This window comes from Glycine max, chromosome 6, assembly GCF_000004515.6.
Source record: "Glycine max cultivar Williams 82 chromosome 6, Glycine_max_v4.0, whole genome shotgun sequence".
NCBI lineage: Eukaryota > Viridiplantae > Streptophyta > Magnoliopsida > Fabales > Fabaceae > Glycine > Glycine max.
This window is the reverse complement of record NC_038242.2, coordinates 7,943,656-7,963,699: the sequence shown is the minus strand read 5'-3', so window position 1 is coordinate 7,963,699 and position 20,044 is coordinate 7,943,656. Positions and strand designations below refer to the sequence as shown.

Sequence of the window (20,044 nt, the reverse complement as noted above, 5' to 3'; positions counted from 1 at the left end):
TTTAAAATAGGGTTTAATACATACATATTTTATTTTTATAATTTACTTTCATTGTGATTTTAGTTATTATATTTAAAAACTTTAACGTTTAGTTCTTATAAGGTATAATTGAATTTTGTCGGAGGTGCATTGGGGCGGCATCTTTTGTCAGCCGTTGATATATTGATTTTTTAAATAGCGGCTTAGATTGTACTGGTGTGGAGGTTTTTATACTTTTGCAAATTGTTAACGAAGTTCTTGGGCAGAGAAATGTTGATCTGCATGGAAGGTCAACAATGTGATTCCCAGCCTCAAAGTGAGGAATGCCATGGGTAGGTTTGCCTATGGTGGGGTTTGTCGTGGTGTGGAATGCCAATGGTTCCCTTTAGTATCAAAGTGAAGAACAGTGAAGTGCAAACTACAATGTTTTAGGTGTTAGTCAATAGTGATAGCGACTTAAGGGTGACACAGCCAAGAGAGTATATGGAATAAATATCTAGTTTAATGTTTAAATATTTTTGCTTGTAATTTTTTTAATTTTTAAATTCAGGTAAATATCTCACTTTTGTTTTTTGCTTTTAGTTTATGATGATATCATCTTATAATATAACACTTATGATGAAATTTATAATGATATTAATATTTGATGATAATATTTTTAGGTGACATGATATATAATGTGTTACTTGTTGATGTGATCATATTATTAGTGTAATTTTTTTATTATTAGTCGCATCATCTTTTTTTCTTGTTTAAGAAAATGGTGGGAGTAACTAAAAAATAAAATGTGTGGAAAATTTAGGAAAGAAAACAAAATAAAATAAAAGATAATGACCAAAAATAACAAAATTGGTTTAATTACAATGAAAAAACATATTTAAATTTAAATTAATTAAATATTCATTTTATTACCAAAGTATAATTTAATATCATTTTTATGTTCTACTTTGAGCTTGAATGTTATGCATTGAAGCATAAAAACTATAACTGAACCAATTATTGATGATTATTTTTATATTGTTTATCTTAGCATTTTTAATAAGAATTACCAAAAAGATAAATCGTAAAAAGTTTGTTTTTCATATGATAGAATTTTTTAGTGTAAAGAAAATGTATTGGATTATAATTTTTAAAAATCATTTTAGTATAAAAAAGTATTGTGAATTTTACGAATTATATAAGAATATTTTTTTTTTGTTCTAAGTTGGAGATCATGGGTGTTAGAGACTAATATGACTCATGATGCATGACTATCGGTGGTTCAAGAAAATTTTGTAAACAATAAAAATTGAATAAAGATTCTTCGACTAAATCAATCATTTTCACTCATCTGAAACTCAGCGAGACCTTATTCCAATCCTTTGGGTTTAAGAATATTATAACTTATCAAATTATTTTACAATAATAATTTGAATTTTAATAGATTTATATCATAAAAATTTAAAAAATTTAAAATGATTTTATAGATTTATAAGATTTATAAAAATTCAGTAAGAGAATTACTGAATTATGGAAAGATGAAATATATTAACATATGAGACAAACATTAAAATTGAAATATATAATATATATTTTTTTATGCATGTTCTTTTTAAATGCAGATGTTGCTGACAACTGATCTCATTTTCTCCATGTAGTAATTGAAATTTTATAATAATATAAGTTATGTAATATATTTATTATATAATAAATTTTGGACATACATTTTTTCATTCCTCACATTAGGAATTAGGAAGGGATCTCAAAAAAAGTAAACGTAGTAAGTTTGGTTAAAATTTCAAAAATATTTTATTTAAATAAACTGATACAAAACTAAAAACAACAAATCAATCAATATTTTCTCAAGTTTTGTTTGGAAAAGGAAAATTATTGTGGCACTTTATAATATTTTATTCTCGATATATATCCTCTAAGTTTTAAAAATTTAAAGATAAAAATTATTTTCAAAAAATAAAAATAAAATATAAACACTCAACCCTGTGACACCTTAAATTTTCTATTAGAAATTAATTAACAGTAAGCCAAAATGTAAAATTTATAGATAATTTCAAACTACACTTTAATTTAATGAAAAAATATTATCGGAAGTAGACACTCTCAAACATAATTTTCTATTAAATTTATAAAAAAAATTAGTGAAATATTTTTTTAATTATCATGACTTTACCAATAATTCCATTAATGACATTTTTTTCCTCAATCCATCACCTGTCCCCGGTATCACTAATAGCAACAAAGTATTCCCGTGAGATATGATTACATTGATGAGTGACAGAGAGAATCCACTGCCACGTTCTCGTCTCTATTCCCAAATTAGCATTCACGTGTCAGCCATGAATTTCGCATTGCTTGCTTCCATGCTTCTCTATTAAAAATAAGCTCAATCTCATTCGTTCACATCATCACCTCAACACTCCAATCTTGCATATCCTTTGCTTTCACAATGCTCCATCAGTTCACACTCTTCGCTCCGATTTTTTCCGGCGGAAACAACGCCGGCCGTTGCTCGTTTGCCGGAAATTCGTCCGTCCGTGACGTGAGGTACTTCACTTCCAAATTTGCATCCACTGGTTGTAATTCGCAAGCATATTAGGTTATTAGCAAACGCAAGTGGTTTCTAGAATTTACATTTGGTTTTATTATTAGGTCGTTGAGGTTTATGAAGCAAGCATCGGGAAGACAATCGAACAATGAACATGGTGTTTTTAGCGAGGTACATAACGTAATCAAAATGCATTCAACTATTCAAGTACTTCGAGTGGTTTCTCATAGCTATTGTAAAATTTGATTGAAAATTTTGGCATAGTTTAGACAATGGATCGTGCCAAGCATAGGGCAACTACTGCTTATGGTGGTCGTGCTCAAGAAGGTGTTCTCGAGGTATTTATGTCATTTATGTTATGTGCGTCACTGGCCTTAAGATGAAAACTCTGGTTCTATTATCCAAAAAAAAAAAAAAAACTGTGGTTCTCACAATAACAGAGAGCATGATTGTAGAATGACTGGAATTGGTAATGCAACTCAAAATTTAATGTACATCTGTGATATAAAAAAAGAGCAAGGTTCACGGATATGAAACCTTTTTGAATTTTGATGTTAGTCTCATTACTTCTAGAATGACCTTTAAAGTTCAAAATTTAATCTTAAAAGCAAATAGTGGGATGAAATCGATGCAATTGAATGTCATTATCTTTCAATCTTGCTGCAAATTTTCATCGACTTTTTTGACATAACTATGTGCTGCAATATTCTTGCTTATCTTTACACCTATTGCTCTTCAACTACATTAAGTGCCCCATCCCATATCTGCTGTTGAAGAGTATCAATCTATCAAATACTTTAACCTATCCATCTTGTAATGTCTTATTGTTTGCAATTCCAGGAAGAATCCTCCAAGGTGATAGAGAGCAGACCATCATGGAAAGCTTTTCCAGGCCAGTCATTTCCATTGGGGGTATCAGAAGTTGACAGTGGCATCAATTTTGCTATTTTTTCACAAAATGCAACTGCTGTCACACTTTGTTTAGTCCTTCCTGAGAGGTAAATTTAGATATTCTTTATGCAATATTATATTAGTTCAAACTTTAAAATATTTCATGGAATTAAAAGATGTATATATTTGAAAGATGTATTTTGTTTAATTTGATTTTAGCCACATGTAAGCATTATTGCCATGAGTCTTTAGTTTCTAACATTGTTATATTAATTGGATTTCTTTTGGCAGGGCCTCATGGCACTGGTGCAACTTAAATAAATACTAAAAAACTTAGGATATTATTCATGCTAGGAAAGTGTAACTGTGTAATTACATTATCAGTTTTTATTGTAGCTTTGGTTTAGGGGCATTAAGGTTATATATTTACAATAACCATTAATTGGCCCTCACTTATTAACTTAGGCTTTTATTTAGTATGATTAACAAAATGGCCTACAATTCAATCTTTCTTGTTCTCAGTCAAATTAAAGCTTTATCCCCCCCATGTTGTGTAAGTCAAAATTTGCAGGATTTTCTCTGTCATTCAAGGTCCAGATGAAATTTTGAAGAGGCTGCAGACTGCTACATTTTTCTAATGTTCCATACGTTGTAATGCATACTTCAGTCTTCATACATCATACCTTCTGGTCATTTTTAAGACCAATATATCTTTTGCATCCAATATAGCTACAATTAATTGGAGTTCTCTTCTGTGGCTTGACTATATGTCTTGATAAGAATCATATGTTCTTGACTGCAATATTGCCGGAATAATCCAGCCATTAAACATTATGCTTTGATTCTAGTTTTTTTAAGTCAATATAACCATAAAAAAATATCGGTTTCCTTTTTGTTTTGCACACTTATTTTGTTATAATGTATTTTAGGGGAAGCATTGACGCATTGGATGGTGGCATGATAGAAATGGTTTTGGATCCTGATTTGAACAAAACTGGGGACATTTGGCACATATGTATTGAGGTATCTTCTATTAGATTGCCTAGACTTTGGCCTTGCCTTGGTCTTTCAGTTGAAATTGTTGTTATAGGGTCTGTATCAGCTTTAAAATACAACACCTGCACAATAACCTGAGTAGCTTTCCAAATTGTTTAAATAAATAACATTTTTCTGAGTATTTGAGCGTAAAACTTGCTTACATCTATGCAATATCTTCCAGCTTGTTAATCATGTGTCAGAAATATCTCATTGAGCAGACTAGTTAGTTCGTGTTTCTTTTATTTTTTGGGGGTGGGAGAATAACTTTTCTTTTTCAAAAGCTTCTAGAAATTTAAGAAATAAAGCATGTTGCCTATAAATAAGAAGATGGGTTGAGAGAGATTTATCTTGTCTCTTGGAAAGGATTGGACTCTTAGAGTAGGGAGAGGTCAGGGTCTCCTGAATACCCCTAGTACTACTGTAATTTATCTCCAGCTCTATTACCAAAGAGTTGTACACTGGCACTGAAGATAATACACATTTCTATCACTTCATCTACTTTCTTCATTTTCTTCTCTGTCAAGACCCAGTTCTATCAGAAATCAACTAAAAGAAGCTCTCCCTCCCCCCCTAGAATAGCTTATCTAAACACGGTCTTAGTAGTAGCTTTTAAGTATTTTTTTTTCTTCAATTTTCAATGTGTAGGATCTTCCACGAAGCAATGTTCTGTATGGATATCGCATAGATGGACCTCGAGACTGGGGTAAGGGGCATCGATTTGATAGCAGCATTGTGCTTGTCGATCCTTATGCGAAACTAGTTGAAGGTCGAAGATATTTCGGGGATATTAGCATGAAGTTGTCTAAGTTTCTTGGCACATATGATTTTGACAGCTTGCCTTTTGACTGGGGAGAAAATTACAAGCTTCCAAATATTTCTGAGGTATTTTTCCTGCACAATTGGCTGTTATAAGTGATATTTATTACGATATTTTTCCTAGATCAAGGCTTCTTACAAGCTGATTTGTGTTATGTCTATGGCTAGATCCTGCCTTTGCTTTGTATGCTATTACACCTGATGTCTAGTCTTCATTTGACTGAGAATATGTTTCTGGCTGAATGAAGTCTAATGTATGCTCTTCCATTTTCATCATTTTTGTGGCTGCTAATACAGAAAGATCTTGTTATATATGAGATGAATGTCCGTGCATTTACAAGTGATGAATCTAGTGGTTTGGATAGCAACATTCGTGGCAGCTACCTCGGTATGATTGAAAAGGTAATGTTTGTGTTATGATTAAGACAAATATGATGCATCACTTTGATTCATGAGTACAAATTTCTAAAAGTTACATTTCCTTGTGTTTATGAAATGGATTGAAGAAAGTTTTCCTTTGAGTCCAACAGCAGTTCAACCATTAAAATATAGGCAAATGAGAAAAAGATGTTATATTGACAAGGATGGGCATTTGAATATCGGAATGATGCTAATTTCCTAATGTACTGTTGAAGTTCTGTAGCAGTTTCAAACCCTTGATGGAATAACATATTGACTTTTTACAAAAGTAATGGAAGGTATCTCCTTCCCCCACCACTAGAAGGGAACTGATTTCGATGAGTTTCAGTTAGTAAGGAAGTTTCAGTCTCTGGAATCGTGCTTTGGCAGGGATATATAGCTCTCAAATCTGAAGGATAGGAACAGGATAGATTTTCCAAAGAGAGTTATATTGGGCTTATCGAATCTTTCTTTGATATCTCATAACAATACATGACATTGACACAACAAATTTTAATACACTGTGTATGCGAAATATATGCATGTTAAAAATGGCTGGGATCCTAGAGTGGTTTTAAACCTTCTATAGAAGATGAGAAAAAGTCATTTTCTTCATGTTGCGCTCAGAATTGTGATGAGACTCATAGTCACAGCTAGCAAATTTCAGTCTGTTGGGTGGCACATGTTATTTTTGTGTTCAATTTGTTCTATGGTAAATGCAAAGTTCATAAATGTAGTAGTTCTTAGATACTGTGTTACTGCCATATGTTTAAAAGAAGCTTTGTATGTTCTTGTTAGTTACTTGGAAATGATATTCTTGCAGCAATCTTGTTAGATACACAAAATTATGTTACCATTTGGTATCACAGAAAAGGAGGTTGTATGCAATTCTTTAGTGGCTACACACCGTCTTCAATTTTATGAAATATAGCTGTTTATTTATTACTATCTGCTTCATACTTACTATTTATTGTCTTTATTTAAACTTATTTTGTTGCTTGCCTATTAGATTCCACACCTTCTAGAGCTTGGTATCAATGCAGTAGAGTTGCTGCCTGTCTTTGAGTTTGATGAGTTAGAATTCCAGAGGCGTCCAAATCCCAGAGATCACATGGTAAACTAGAAAAGTATTATGCTTTGTTTTTTGTGTCAAGGTTTCTTATTGAAGCTCTTCCTTATGTACTGTGTATTCCCCAATAAATAAATAAATAAAAGTAAAGGGGTTCTGTCTTGCTGTTTACACATGAACTCTGAAGAAACTTAGTGCATGATAACTGAATACATATGGGAAGCACAACAAGGAATTTTGTTTTCAGAGTTAATGTGCAAATCTTAAAACACCAAGTACAGTTGTGATATGTATTTTTCTTTGATGATTGAATTGAAGAGATCAGAGTATATATAACTTTAGTTTACTAAGTGGCATTATATGACACTGATGGTTGTATTTTTTTTTCCAAGATTAATACATGGGGTTATTCGACAATAAATTTCTTTGCTCCTATGAGTCGCTATGCTAGTGCTGGTGGAGGATCAGTTAATGCTTCCCGAGAGTTCAAGCAAATGGTTAAATCCTTACATTCTGCTGGTATAGAGGTAGTAATGTTAATATTTCCCTAGTGTAACTTTGGAGTGGAAGTATGCTTTACATTATAATTTCCTGGTTCTGTCTTATTTTATATTATCTAAAGTCTTATTTATATACCTCTTGGTTCTTTCCATAAATCTTATCCATATGCAGGTTATTTTGGATGTTGTCTACAATCATACTAATGAGGCTGATGATGCCTTTCCTTACACTACTTCATTTCGTGGCATAGATAATAAGGTAATTTCAATAATGCCAACTTTCTCTCATATCACGATTCTACAACAATTAAAAAAAATTCCTAGTGAGTTTCTCTCTCAAGTTGTTCACCTGTCATTGGAATTTTGGAAACACTATATTTAGCTTTGGGTTCATCTATCCACTAACAATTTTTTCTGTGATGTTAGTTATATAGAATGTTGAAAAATGAGTTGCTTTTTCTTTACGAAAACTTTCTTCATTTCTACAGGTTTATTACATGCTGGACAATAATGGGCAATTGCTGAACTTCTCTGGCTGTGGTAATTTGATATTTTGGGTCTAACCATTGAGATTCTATCCTTGCAGCTTTATTCTTATAAATTTACAACTGCATTCACCTATCGTTAAGTTATACTATTGAACATATTTGTTTAATTTTGTGGGTTTTCTATATTAATGATACTGTATATACATGTGATGACACTTGCTCTCCCTCTGGGTAGAAAATCAGCCAACCATAAATTTAAAGAACTTTTTTTGCAAACAAAACAAGCACCATTCATATGATATTGTACATTGGTGTAACATGGACAAGTAGGCAACAAAAATAGTTGCCAGTAGGAACAACAAAAGCACATGAATAGCCAGACAGCTGTAATAGATAGCATGTATGTTGTCCATGAGGCTGGTTCCAGTCCAAGTTACCTAAATCCAAGTTTTCTTCAGGCCCTTGCTAAGGGTCAGGCTTGGGACTAAGGCTGTGAATAGTCCAGGAATAAACCCTTACAAATTGCACTTTATGTACAAGGGAAAATTTGAAGAAATTTGGTGCGAATTGCAACTGAGGACTTTTTTTAAAAGAAAAAACAGAGCAAAAGAACTAATGCATTTCAAAGTAATTATTTTTTTTTTAGACAAGGGTGTTTTCATCCTAAACCCTAGTACTCACATTTTTATTGTGTCTACTCTTACAGAAATAACTATGTTGTGAGAAAATTGACACGAGGAACAAAGGCTAAGAAAAAATGAAGAGAACAGAGATCATAAATATTTACAAAGTTGTGTAAATATAGTAATGGGTTAGGCTTTTGGGTTAGCCTATGTCAAGCCTACGCTTGCTATAAAATGGTCTAGGCCCAATGTTTGGCTTGGACTGAAGTGTGTTAAACCCAAAGCTAGGCATGTCTGGCCAAGCCTGCTAAGCATGCATGTCGCCAAACTCCAGAATCCACATTTGTAATGGAAAGAAATCAACATGAAACGAACGACAATTTCACCAAATTGTTGGACTACTTTTGTTAATGTTCAAAGTGTCAGGATGTATCTTCACTTCCACTGAGAGTCAAGAGACCTGAAGCTATGTAGTATGTGTTTCCTTGTTACCTTTCAATGGAACCTTGTGCAACACAAGGGTACTCTTAATTTTCATGAACAACTTGCAAACTATTTCTTAATTTTCACAACACACAGTAGCTGCTCATTATGTGGAGCTGTGCTTTTTTGTCTCTGAGAAGTGAGAACATTTAATATGCAAAACTTCATATCTGTGACTATTTTGAAAATTAAGAGATATCAAATTATCAATATTTAAAGTCTTCTCACTGGGAGTGAATGTTTATCCGCAGGAAATACATTGAATTGTAATCATCCTGTGGTCATGGAGCTAATTCTTGACAGCCTAAGACACTGGTATGGACTACTTATATAAAATGTTAATTTTATGATTCTGAATTTGTATATGCCTTGATATATCTCGATTTATTTCATAAAAAATTGAATTCATTGAATACCAGCTTCTCCTTGTTCATTTGTATCTCATAGAATTAATATACCATAATTTATAGTTTTCTGGTTTCTTAAACTGATACATGTTCATGAAGCTCTCCATATTATCTAGATTTCTGTATGTTCTCCCCCTTTTTCTGTGATTCTTTTATATTCAGTAATCAATAAATGCTGGCTTGTTTGCAATCTGCATGAGGGTTTGGTAATGTATGACCATTGCTATTAATTTTTTGAAATGAAAGGAATCATCTTTTAGCATTGGAAGTATTAACATTTATAAACTAACTAAGTCATCATTTTCTTTTAAGTTCCTAATTATTGAAGCACTATTGTTATTTTAATAATATTTTTACTTTATTGTAGGGTCACCGAATACCATGTGGATGGATTTCGATTTGATCTTGCAAGTGTCCTGTGTCGAGGAATTGATGGCTCCCCCCTCAATGCACCCCCACTTATTAGGGTAAATAATTAATATGCACAAGCTATATTTAATGAGTTCAGTTGTTATTTTCTAGGACACTTATTGTGCTTGTCAGTTAGTTTAGTTCAGCCATTTGAGATCACAAACAATCCGAAACTACTGCCAGACATGAGTTGGACATTCATGTCAGACATAATGCAACACTCTAAAATTTCTAGACATTTTAGATTTTCGTTGCACTTACTCTATTAGTGTCCATGACTTTTAGCTCTGGACTGATGAAATTAGTTTTACTTTGGGGCTAGTAGAACTAGACCTATATATTGTGTCAAACTGAACAAATCCAAACTGAAAGCACTCGATTTAAGCCTCTGGTTTAATAGGTTTTGGACATATAAAGAAAAGTCCGTACAGCTTTTAGTAGTTTAAAGAAATAAATAAATGAGAATCGAAATTTTATCATAGGATGTTAATAAAACTAGACCTGTATATTGTGTTGGACTGAACAAATCCAAACTATAAACAGTCAATTTAAGTCTCTAGTTTAGTGGGCTTAAGACATCTAGAGTTCCTACAGCTTTCAGTAGTCTAAATAAATAAATGAGAGTCCAAATTTTATCACAGGTTGTTAATAACATTCCAAGCATTCGTTACAGGGAGAGCTTGAGCAACTTAAGTATCTGCAAATTTGCAGCTTTACCTATTCACAATGGTACTGGGATTGGGGTGGTGGAAGCACACAGAGTGTTAGCTAAACAGATGGATAAATAGTGGTGGCATTAAGATGAAAATTTGATCAAACAGGCAGCAAGTAAAATTATATAAAGTTGTGAAAGGAATTGTTTGGCCAAATTGGCACACAGAAGGGCAAATTTCCCCCTATGCAAAATAGAGAAAGAAACTGATTTCAATTACACATGAGCTGAAAGCCTGAAACCAATTAAAGGATTTGAAAACAAGCCTGTCATACAAAAGTGATACAGGAAGAAAATGCTAAATGAAAAATCTGGCTTTTTGCTCCTTTCAGAAACATTAATCGGCTAAAAGTGCAGAATTTCAGGGCACATTTTCTTCTTATAACCCTCCAAACCTTGAAGACCTTCGCATCAGATGGAAATTCAAGGCTATCCTAGTTAGAAATTGCAAGCCAAAAGGAGCTAAGCAACTCAATGAAAATTTAGAGTCAATTAGAACCTGAATTTGAGTTTATTCGGTTTTTGATCACTTTTGGTTGATTTGGTTTTATCTAAGTTGATTAGTTTTAAACACACCTACAATTTATAGATTTGAAGACAACAATGAGTAGTAGTTTTCTCCCTCATCTAGAAAATTGAGAATTTATAAATTTTAATGTTTTAGTCAACTAATTTTTATGTTCTTTTGCAGGCTATTGCTAAAGATGCAGTATTATCAAGATGTAAAATTATTGCAGAGCCTTGGGATTGTGGAGGTCTCTATCTTGTTGGGAGTTTTCCTAATTGGGATCGGTAATATTTTTGTTGTTAATGTTTCTTATTTTTTTAGTGAATATTTATTTTATGAATAATATTGAACCCTAGCGTAGCAGTAAAGTTGCACCTTGGTGACCAGTTGGTCATGTTGACTAGCCTTCAGCCTGGTCAAAAGCAAACAATTTCACCAATGCAGGCTTCATGATCTTTGTGATTTTGATAGTGTATAGGTTACTAGTTTAATTTTTTTATTCAGTGGCTTGCTATCATGATATTTGTAATTATTTTTTTTTTGTGGTTGCGACCTTCATCACTGGCAACTTTGCAGTGATTATGTATGAAAGCGCACCACAAATTGTATAACATAAAAATCATCACAAAAGTTACTATAATTCTGTCATTAAATTACTTAAGGTTGTGGCATTGTTTTTAGCTCCTCTGCATGGAATGGTCACTCCAATGGAATGTGATCTATGTTTTTGCCAATGGTCAACATCTGAACTGCACCGATATGATTTTATTTTTAATGCCGATAAGATGATTTCAAGGGAATTATCTCCGCACAAGTACTGGAAATTAGTTCTTCCGTGGAGAAGTTAATCTATTTTTAAAATTGAAAGCCTGTTTTCTTCATTAATGGTTTGTGTTTGATGTAGGTGGGCTGAATGGAATGGGAAATATCGTGATGATGTACGGAAATTTATTAAGGTAATTCTAAGAGACTAATAGTAACAAGATACATAACTTAAATTGATCATTTGATCCAGATTGTCTGACCTCTCTTTTGGTTTGTTAGGTACTATAATTTGCATAAGGTTGCTGGCATCTAGAAAAAGGAAATAGAAATCATTAATCAACTGTTTCCTATCAATATTATGTTTGGGGAGTAAGAAATTCAGCTAGAAAAACTGACAGGCCATGTAATATGCTATGATTTGATTTGTGACTAATTTTGATTTTTTTCCTTCTTTGTTGTTTCCTTTTAAAAAGGTAGCTGACAGGCTAGTAAAAGGAAGTAGAAATAAACTGTCTCTGATCAAAATTATGTTGTTTGGGAAGTAAGAAATTCAGATGGAATAACTGACGGGCTTTGTGATATGCTATGATTTGATCTTTGACTTATTTGATTTTTTCCTTCTTTGTTGTTTCCTTTAAAAACATGTCCTAGGGTGATTCTGGTGTGAAGGGGAGCTTTGCAACTCGTGTAGCTGGGTCTTCTGATCTTTACAGTGTAAGCTGCTTATAGATTTGTATGTTTGTTGACTTTATGTGTTTGATATCGTGTTGAAGACCAATTCTCCCAAAGCGTAAGCTGTGAACTAAGAGGCCTGAGAATGGCTTTATGGTCTAAAAAGTATGAAATTGAACTTTTGGTGGTAGAATATTAGATTAAACTACTGTAAATTATTCTCAAGTCACAGCATTTTATCGTTCACATCAAGCATACATATATAAATATAAAGGTTGAGTTTTCTCACATCTTATCATTCATGCCGTTTTTATGTTGTATCAAGTTAATGTATTGAAATTATTGATCTAAGATATATTGTATCTGATTTTTACCTTAATTTCATGAATTGCTATACTCTGCTATATAAATAATCCTATAATGATTGCCTCCTTCCTTCATTTGTTTGTCTTACAGGTGAACAATCGTAGGCCATATCATGGTATTAACTTTGTTATTGCACATGACGGATTCACCTTGCGTGATCTTGTTTCATACAATTTCAAGGTAGCTCTTCTTAATTCTTTTCTTGAATTTATTGTTCATCAAAACCTAGTATCTTTCTTGGTTCTTGGTTTTGTAGCACAATGAAGCCAATGGGGAAGGTGGAAATGACGGAAGCAATGATAATTTTAGTTGGAATTGTGGTTTGGAAGGTAATTTCCAAATTGCAATGCTTTATTTGCTGTCTACAGTTTAGCTATGCTTGTTTAGCAATGTGGATTTGCTTTTTTTGGGAATGTGGACCTTACATCGTTATATCTATGTTTAACTTACAAAAGTAACCAGCTACAAATACAATTATGACCTTTACCAATGTTTCTTTGTTAGGAAGAGATTGACATTTATTTTCCTTTTACTGAAAACTGTTAATTATCTCTATTTGTTTGTCAGGGGAAACTGATGATGCTAGTGTAAGAGCTTTGCGATCACGGCAAATGAAAAACTTCCATTTGGCATTAATGATATCTCAGGTACATACTTGGATTACATTTTGGCATGCTTCATTTGTTTGTTAACAGAAAATTGTGTTTGGAATCCAAACCCTGTCTTTTCCTGGTTGCATTTATCGAATTTTGGCTAATTTGTCTTTGCAGCATTATTTTGGGTTAATATGCAAATTATCTTCAACTTTGGCTCTTTAACAAATAACCCCATATGGTTTCAATTTGGCAATTAAGGTGTTGAAAATTTCAAGTTTCAACCGATGACAAAGGAATATTTGAGTTTCTTGGTTGGTCAATATTTATGAGTTTCTTGGGAATGAAAGAGTAAGTGGTATTTTTACCAAAAACTTTAGTCATTTGCTTTATTAAATGATCTAAAAAAGGGTAACGTAGTATTTTTACCGCAATAAAATAAAATGAGAAATGCTAGAAATATACTCTTTTGAATGCACTCCCTCATATTGGTTGAAATTTATGGGAAATCACAAACTTTTGTGGGTCCCATATCCTATTTAATGAATCTCTCTCCTGATTTTGTGTTTTTCAATGGATTTTTTAACTAACGAGTGAGAGTGTGTTTGAAGGAGTGTGTTCCTAGCACCTCAAATAAAATTAACTGGGGAAAGTTAGAATTCCACCTCCTCCATGAGAACAATTTTAATGGAAAACATAGCTAAAAGGCATTATTGGGAAACATTGTTTCCTGGGAATGTTATTTTTTAAAAAGTAAACCAAACATTGGAAACAAAGTATCCCAACTTCAGATTCCTTGGAAACTAAAAAAACTTCTTGTACCAAACGCTCCCTTAATGGTTGGTAGTTGCTACTGGCTATATATTGAAAGTGCCATAATTGACAAATTTAAAGTTAAAACCACGGCTATGTGCAAGGGTCAAACTTGATTGGGGAGTATTTGCATATTAGCATTTTTAATATAACTATACACACAGTTTAGATGTTTATACTGTATTACTCCGTTTTCTCGATTAATTTTCCTTTTTAAAGAAAACTTGAAGCACAAATATATGATTTTCATTTTTTTTGTGCTATGCTATCACTGAAACCATAATGATTTTAAATTTTGTAATGAATGACCAGGGTACACCAATGATGCTAATGGGGGATGAATATGGCCATACTCGCAATGGAAATAACAATAGTTATGGGCATGATACTGCCATTAATAATTTTTTGTGGGATCAGGCAAGTTTGTAACATCCCTTTTGACCGCTTCCTACTAGAGACTATTTCTTAATGCATTATCTTTCTGCTAAATAGTTGGATGCACGGAAGAGTGATCACTTCCGGTTTTTCTCAAACATGATAAAGTACAGGCATGCACATGAAGTATTCAATCATGAAAGTTTTCTCAGCAAGGTAATATTTTTTGCTTCACATTTTAATAAATAATATAATATGGTAAACATCGCTATATTTTTATTAAAACAGACATACACAGATACACTGCCATTTATGCTTATGCAACAGTTTTTACTTTGCAGAACGACATAACATGGCATGAAGACAATTGGGACAATCATGACAGCAAATTTCTTGCATTCACGTAAGAATATATGCATATGTTTATTTGAGAATTGAGATAGAAAAGCCATATTGTATTTTCAGTAATTCTTTCACACAACGGGGCTCCTCAAGAACCTAATCACTACATGGGGATATCATCTTGGTCTTGGAATATAATTTATGCATAATGTGCAATGCTTAATACGATGGAAAAACGGAGTTTTTCTTGATTTTTTTTCCTCTGCTTTTAAAACATTCTTATTAGTGAATATTTATTGCTCATTATCGGAGTTAACTGAGACTGACTTGCTTTCCCCTTTGTGCTTGTGTTTGTGCATGTGCACGCAGGCTTCATGACAAGAGCGGGGGAGATATCTATTTGGCATTTAATGCTCACGATTACTTTGTCAAAGTTCTGCTGCCGGCACCTCCAAAAAAGAGAAACTGGTTTCGTGTGGTAAGTTTTTCCTTTTCGCTCGGGGCATTTCCAAAAATAACTTCTTTCAACTTGCATACATAATTACAATGCTTAGACATAGAGCACTATTTATACCCATTAAGAGTTGAGGAGCAAACTTGGTTCCCATGGGAAGACAAAGGTTTGGGCACCGTTTGGGAGTAGGGTCTAACCATAGTATTTCATGTCCGAAGGGGATTAGCTTTACATCCAAAGGGATACCTTGTATATCAAACAAAGAAAAAGTATTTTGTTTTTTACATGAGAATAAACCATAAATTTGGTTCTTGAAGTATCACCCTTTTTCCTAAATAATCTTTAAACTAATGAAATTATATAAGTAGTTCTTAAAGTTTTTTAAAAACTATGCTACATAGTCACTCAAGTATTTAAAAACTCTTAAAATTAAGAATGCTGGACGCGTATGCAGGTGGACACTAATCTCAAATCACCGGATGACTTTGTCCTTGATGGTGTCCCTAACGTAGGAAACACGTACAATATAGCTCCATACTCCTCCATTCTTCTTGAGGCGAAGTTTTGATTGCAGAAGCTGTTGTATAAAAACGAAAAAGAGAAAAGCACTAGAAGACGTATATGCATATATACAAAACAAAAGATAACTGCATCTGCATGGGAAGTGTAGTTCAGCTAGGTCAAGGGGAACAAAAGCGGAAGAGGAAAAATCTAAAATCTTATCGTTTCCAGAATGGAGCATGGCATGGAGTTGGGTTACAAGGTACTTGAGACCGGTCTTATGAATTTGGTTAATCATCACCACTTTATCTATACATATATTGTAAATTTGATCTGAGTGTAATAAATGCCATTATCTATGTATATTCAAATGGTATTGTTTACTTTGTAAATTTGGCTTGACTGGAATAAATGTTATTAATTTATATTGAATCGTCTAAATTTAATTCTTTTGAGTAAATTGAATCAATATATTTATTCTTCTTTTAACATGACAACAAAATTCCATAATTAATTAATGGTAAAATCTAATACTAGATAAATGCTTTCTTCTTTTTTCATTGGTTGTCTTGATGTACTCAATAGAAAAAATTTCAAAGTTTTAAGAGTATTTATTTTTTATAGTAACAGTATAAAATGAGGGTTCTTTACCTTATTAGTTGTGGATAAGAAATTGAGGATTAGTTAAAATGTGTATGACACGTTGGTTTCTTATGTAAAGAATTTATTTATATTGCTATAATTTAATTAGACGACAAATCTATCAAAAAAAAATGTTAAAGACATTTAAAAAATGAAGTTGCTTAGTTGTTCAGTAACAATAATACCCTTTGATGGCAGAAAAAGAAGTTAATCCGTTTATTTCAAAGTTAGATTAATTATCTAATATTAGCTTAATTTATAAATTATAAATAAATATAAAAATTTCCTTTTAACTAAAAATATGAAAAGAAAAAAAAATGTCGATGGTAAGTTTCAAGTCATCTCTGTCTCGTTTTATTAAATATTAGAATAATGGAACCATTGTAGATTTATAAAACTGTAGAGTGGCATTTCTGGGAATTCACGAAATTCGACCGTTGGTTGCACAAATTCAAAAAAAACATACCGTTATATACAACTATTCCTCTCTCAGACCCTGAATCCAACCCTTCTCGCTCTCTCTCTCTCTCTGCAACGCTCCGAATGGCCAACAACACCGAAGAACAACAACACAACTCAATTCGATCATCGATCATGGAGTGGAAGCAGATGCACCCACTCCACCAAATCGCGGAAACCCCCACCCACAAGCTCCTCCTGAAGCAGTGGCTCAAAGAAGAAGAACTCATCAACAACCGCATAGCGTTAAAAGAGACCCAAATAGATTCAACCCGCAAAGAGATCACCACACTCTACATCTTCTTCTTCCTCTTCCACTCCACAACCCTCATGCTCCTCTTCAACTCCTCATCATCTTCATCTTGTCATAGATCATGGGTCCCATCACTCTGCTCTCTGTTGTTCTCGCTGGGCCTCATATGGGCCTTGCGGTACAAGAGCGACGTGGAGGCCCACGTGGAGAAGATGCTGCAGCGGGAGAAGGAGGACAAAGGGTTGCTGGGGAGGTGCGTGGAGGAGTTGAAGAAGAAAGGGTTGGAATTTGATTTGTTGAAGGAGGTTGATGCATTGAGGAGGGCCAAGAGTTTGAGGGTGGAGAACAAAGAGGTTCGGAAATGGTCCTCCAGGGACCTTGTTTCTTTGTTCTTCTTCTCTATGGCTTGCTTCTCTCTTGCTCTCACACGAGTCATCTTGTGCACTTAGATAGGATTTGGGATCGGTATAAATATGTACTTAACTTGTTACTATTTGTTTGGTTTTGGGCTGAGATTTTTGCTATGTATCAATTATTAATATTTATTGTTGCAAGGGAGGAGGGGGGCAGGTGCAGAATGTACTGTTCTGCTTTTAATTATGCAATTTGAGAATACTAAGATGAACTTTTGGAATAAAAGTTATAATTCTGTTTCGATTTTGAGCGTGGTTGCAGGAGATGGAAGGTGGAAACAAGATGTGAATCATGTGTTCTATTTTTTCTTATTGCAAATTGATGCAAATGAATTTGAGATTTTGGTGTTAGTATGTTATCATTGCTAGGGTGGCAGGTGAAGAATGCTGCTAGCATTTCTCTAATCATAGGTTCCTTTTTCAAAATCTTTATCTTCTGATTTAGTCATTTAGAAACCGGATCTTGCCAGGTTAGTGTGACCAGAAGACTTTCACGTGGGCTGTTATTTTTTTGTTTCACAGTGCTAAGATTGTGGAAGAGATTATTGAGTTTTTTAAGGAATCAACTAGCACCTCTATGGAATGTCCATGCAGAACATGGCTTCGAGGAAGATCCTGTACACGCCGAAAATTGAAAATATACTTAATTTCTACTACTTAGATCCTGCAAATTGAAAGTTGAAAATATTCAAGAGTGCAACGCATTCCAAATGACTAGATAAATCTTAGCCCAGCTAACTAACTCCCTCAGACCCTCACTAACAGGACACCTCATAATTTCCTGAAAAATGAACAAAACGCACACTAACTCCGCGCAATCTGAGAAATTGAACTTGAAATAAAAATGTAAATAAGGCCAATGAGCTTGTAGCTCAATTGGTTCCATGTCTTTAAAAAAAAATAACGGCATTGTGTAGAATAAGAACAGTTTGATGTACATTGTTAAGATATTAAATCAAGCCGTGAAAGTTTTACTGTTGAAATATTAAGAATGGACCCATCGACAATAGAGAAACCTACTGCACCGCCTGAACAAATATTGAAGGGATAGCAGCTTCCATATTAAGACTTCTCTACTTTATATTATTTTACTAGTACGGTCCCGTGGGGTACTCACGGGTGGTGCCGACTATTTTGCATGTTGTAAAGGAGCTAAATAATGAATGAATATATTGAATTTAATATCCATAGTACAATATTTTCAAAAAGACACAATTTGATCTTCAAAATATCAGTTACTGTATATGATAACAGTGGAGTCTAATGGCATCAAAAATGAGTAGCAGCAACTCCATGATATAAAAGTTGATGTGAACCAAAAACACATCCAAACATGTTGATCAAGCTAATAGATGCATGGACAGTAAAGAAATTATAAAATAATTAATAATTTGTGGAAGATTGTAAATGAAGTTGCATTAACCAAATTTTGTTAAGAGATGTAATGTTTAACATATATGAAATTGCAATAGTTACAATCAAGAGCAATTGAATTAATGTCCAAATTTAACATGAGTATTCTAATTGCATATGTTCCTGTAACTTTAGTAGCATGATCATTTCAGTGAGCCCACACAGTAGCATTCGTATAAATGCACATTTTAAAATCAATTAAAAGTATAAAATATATCAACTTGCTTTTCATAGTAAAAAAAATTCATTCTCATGTATTATATTTTATATATAATTGATATTATAATATATATATATATATATATATATATATATATATATATATATATATAGTAAAAAAATTCTATCATCGTAGTTTAAGTGTAAATTTATGTACTTGTTTTCATAAAAAAATTATCCTTGTATGTTATATTTTTTATTTGAATAAATTTGCATATATATAGTAAAAAAAATTCATCCCATGTGTTATAATTTATATATAGTATCCATTTTAATAAATTTACACACAGATATATATATATATATATATAGTAAAAAAATATCTCTGTCAATTATAGTGTAAAATTATCTATTTATTTTATAAAAAAATGTTCATTCTCATGTGTTACATTTTATATTAATTTCCATTTTAAACTATCCCCGTGAATTAAGTGTAAAATTATCTACTTGTTTTTATATAAAATAAAAAAAAACAAATATCCATCCTCGTGTTTATATATTTTATGACTATTTTAATGTCACTTGTTACTTTTAACTTAATTAACCTAAATATATTTTGAAGACTTGGTAGAGTTAATATAAAATATTTTGAGTAGTGTTACATTAAATTAAAGGGGAAAAAGTGAATTTATAGTTGAAGAAAAAAAAGGTACAATTATCTCAAATTTAATAAAATATTTATATTATATAAGAATTATTTAATTACCACTTTGTTTTCTCAAATAACTTTTGCATATAAGATCAAAGAAATCTTTATAATCCATCATTGTATATAAAAGGTGCGCTTTCAGCTTGATAGAAGCCAATTAAAGTTCTGTAAAAAAAAAAAAAAAGCCTATTAAAGTAATTGTTGCACTTATGAAGCTGTTAAACGAAAGTCAATTAATATAAAGTTCTC

At 32.5% G+C, this 20,044-nt stretch overlaps 2 protein-coding genes across 2 annotated transcripts; both read left to right on the top strand.

The window, feature by feature from the left end:
* Window positions 1–2,159: 2,159 nt before the first annotated feature.
* LOC100806342 (isoamylase 3, chloroplastic) lies at window positions 2,160–16,172 on the top strand. Its single transcript, XM_003527846.5, has 24 exons — window positions 2,160–2,520; window positions 2,626–2,692; window positions 2,791–2,859; window positions 3,362–3,519; window positions 4,342–4,435; window positions 5,096–5,332; window positions 5,564–5,668; window positions 6,675–6,779; window positions 7,127–7,261; window positions 7,407–7,493; window positions 7,723–7,774; window positions 9,080–9,143; window positions 9,603–9,702; window positions 11,050–11,150; window positions 11,771–11,822; window positions 12,283–12,345; window positions 12,760–12,849; window positions 12,926–12,998; window positions 13,237–13,316; window positions 14,388–14,492; window positions 14,568–14,666; window positions 14,792–14,853; window positions 15,162–15,270; window positions 15,701–16,172. The coding sequence occupies exons 1-24, from the start codon at window positions 2,423–2,425 to the stop codon at window positions 15,812–15,814; spliced, it is 2,319 nt and encodes a 772-aa protein (XP_003527894.1). The 5' UTR covers window positions 2,160–2,422; the 3' UTR covers window positions 15,815–16,172.
* Window positions 16,173–16,887: 715 nt separating this feature from the next.
* Window positions 16,888–17,756, top strand: LOC100527362 (uncharacterized). Its single transcript, NM_001248055.3, has one exon. It carries the CDS (start codon window positions 16,933–16,935, stop codon window positions 17,548–17,550), a length of 618 nt encoding a protein of 205 aa, NP_001234984.2. The 5' UTR covers window positions 16,888–16,932; the 3' UTR covers window positions 17,551–17,756.
* The last annotated feature ends 2,288 nt before the right edge of the window (window positions 17,757–20,044 follow it).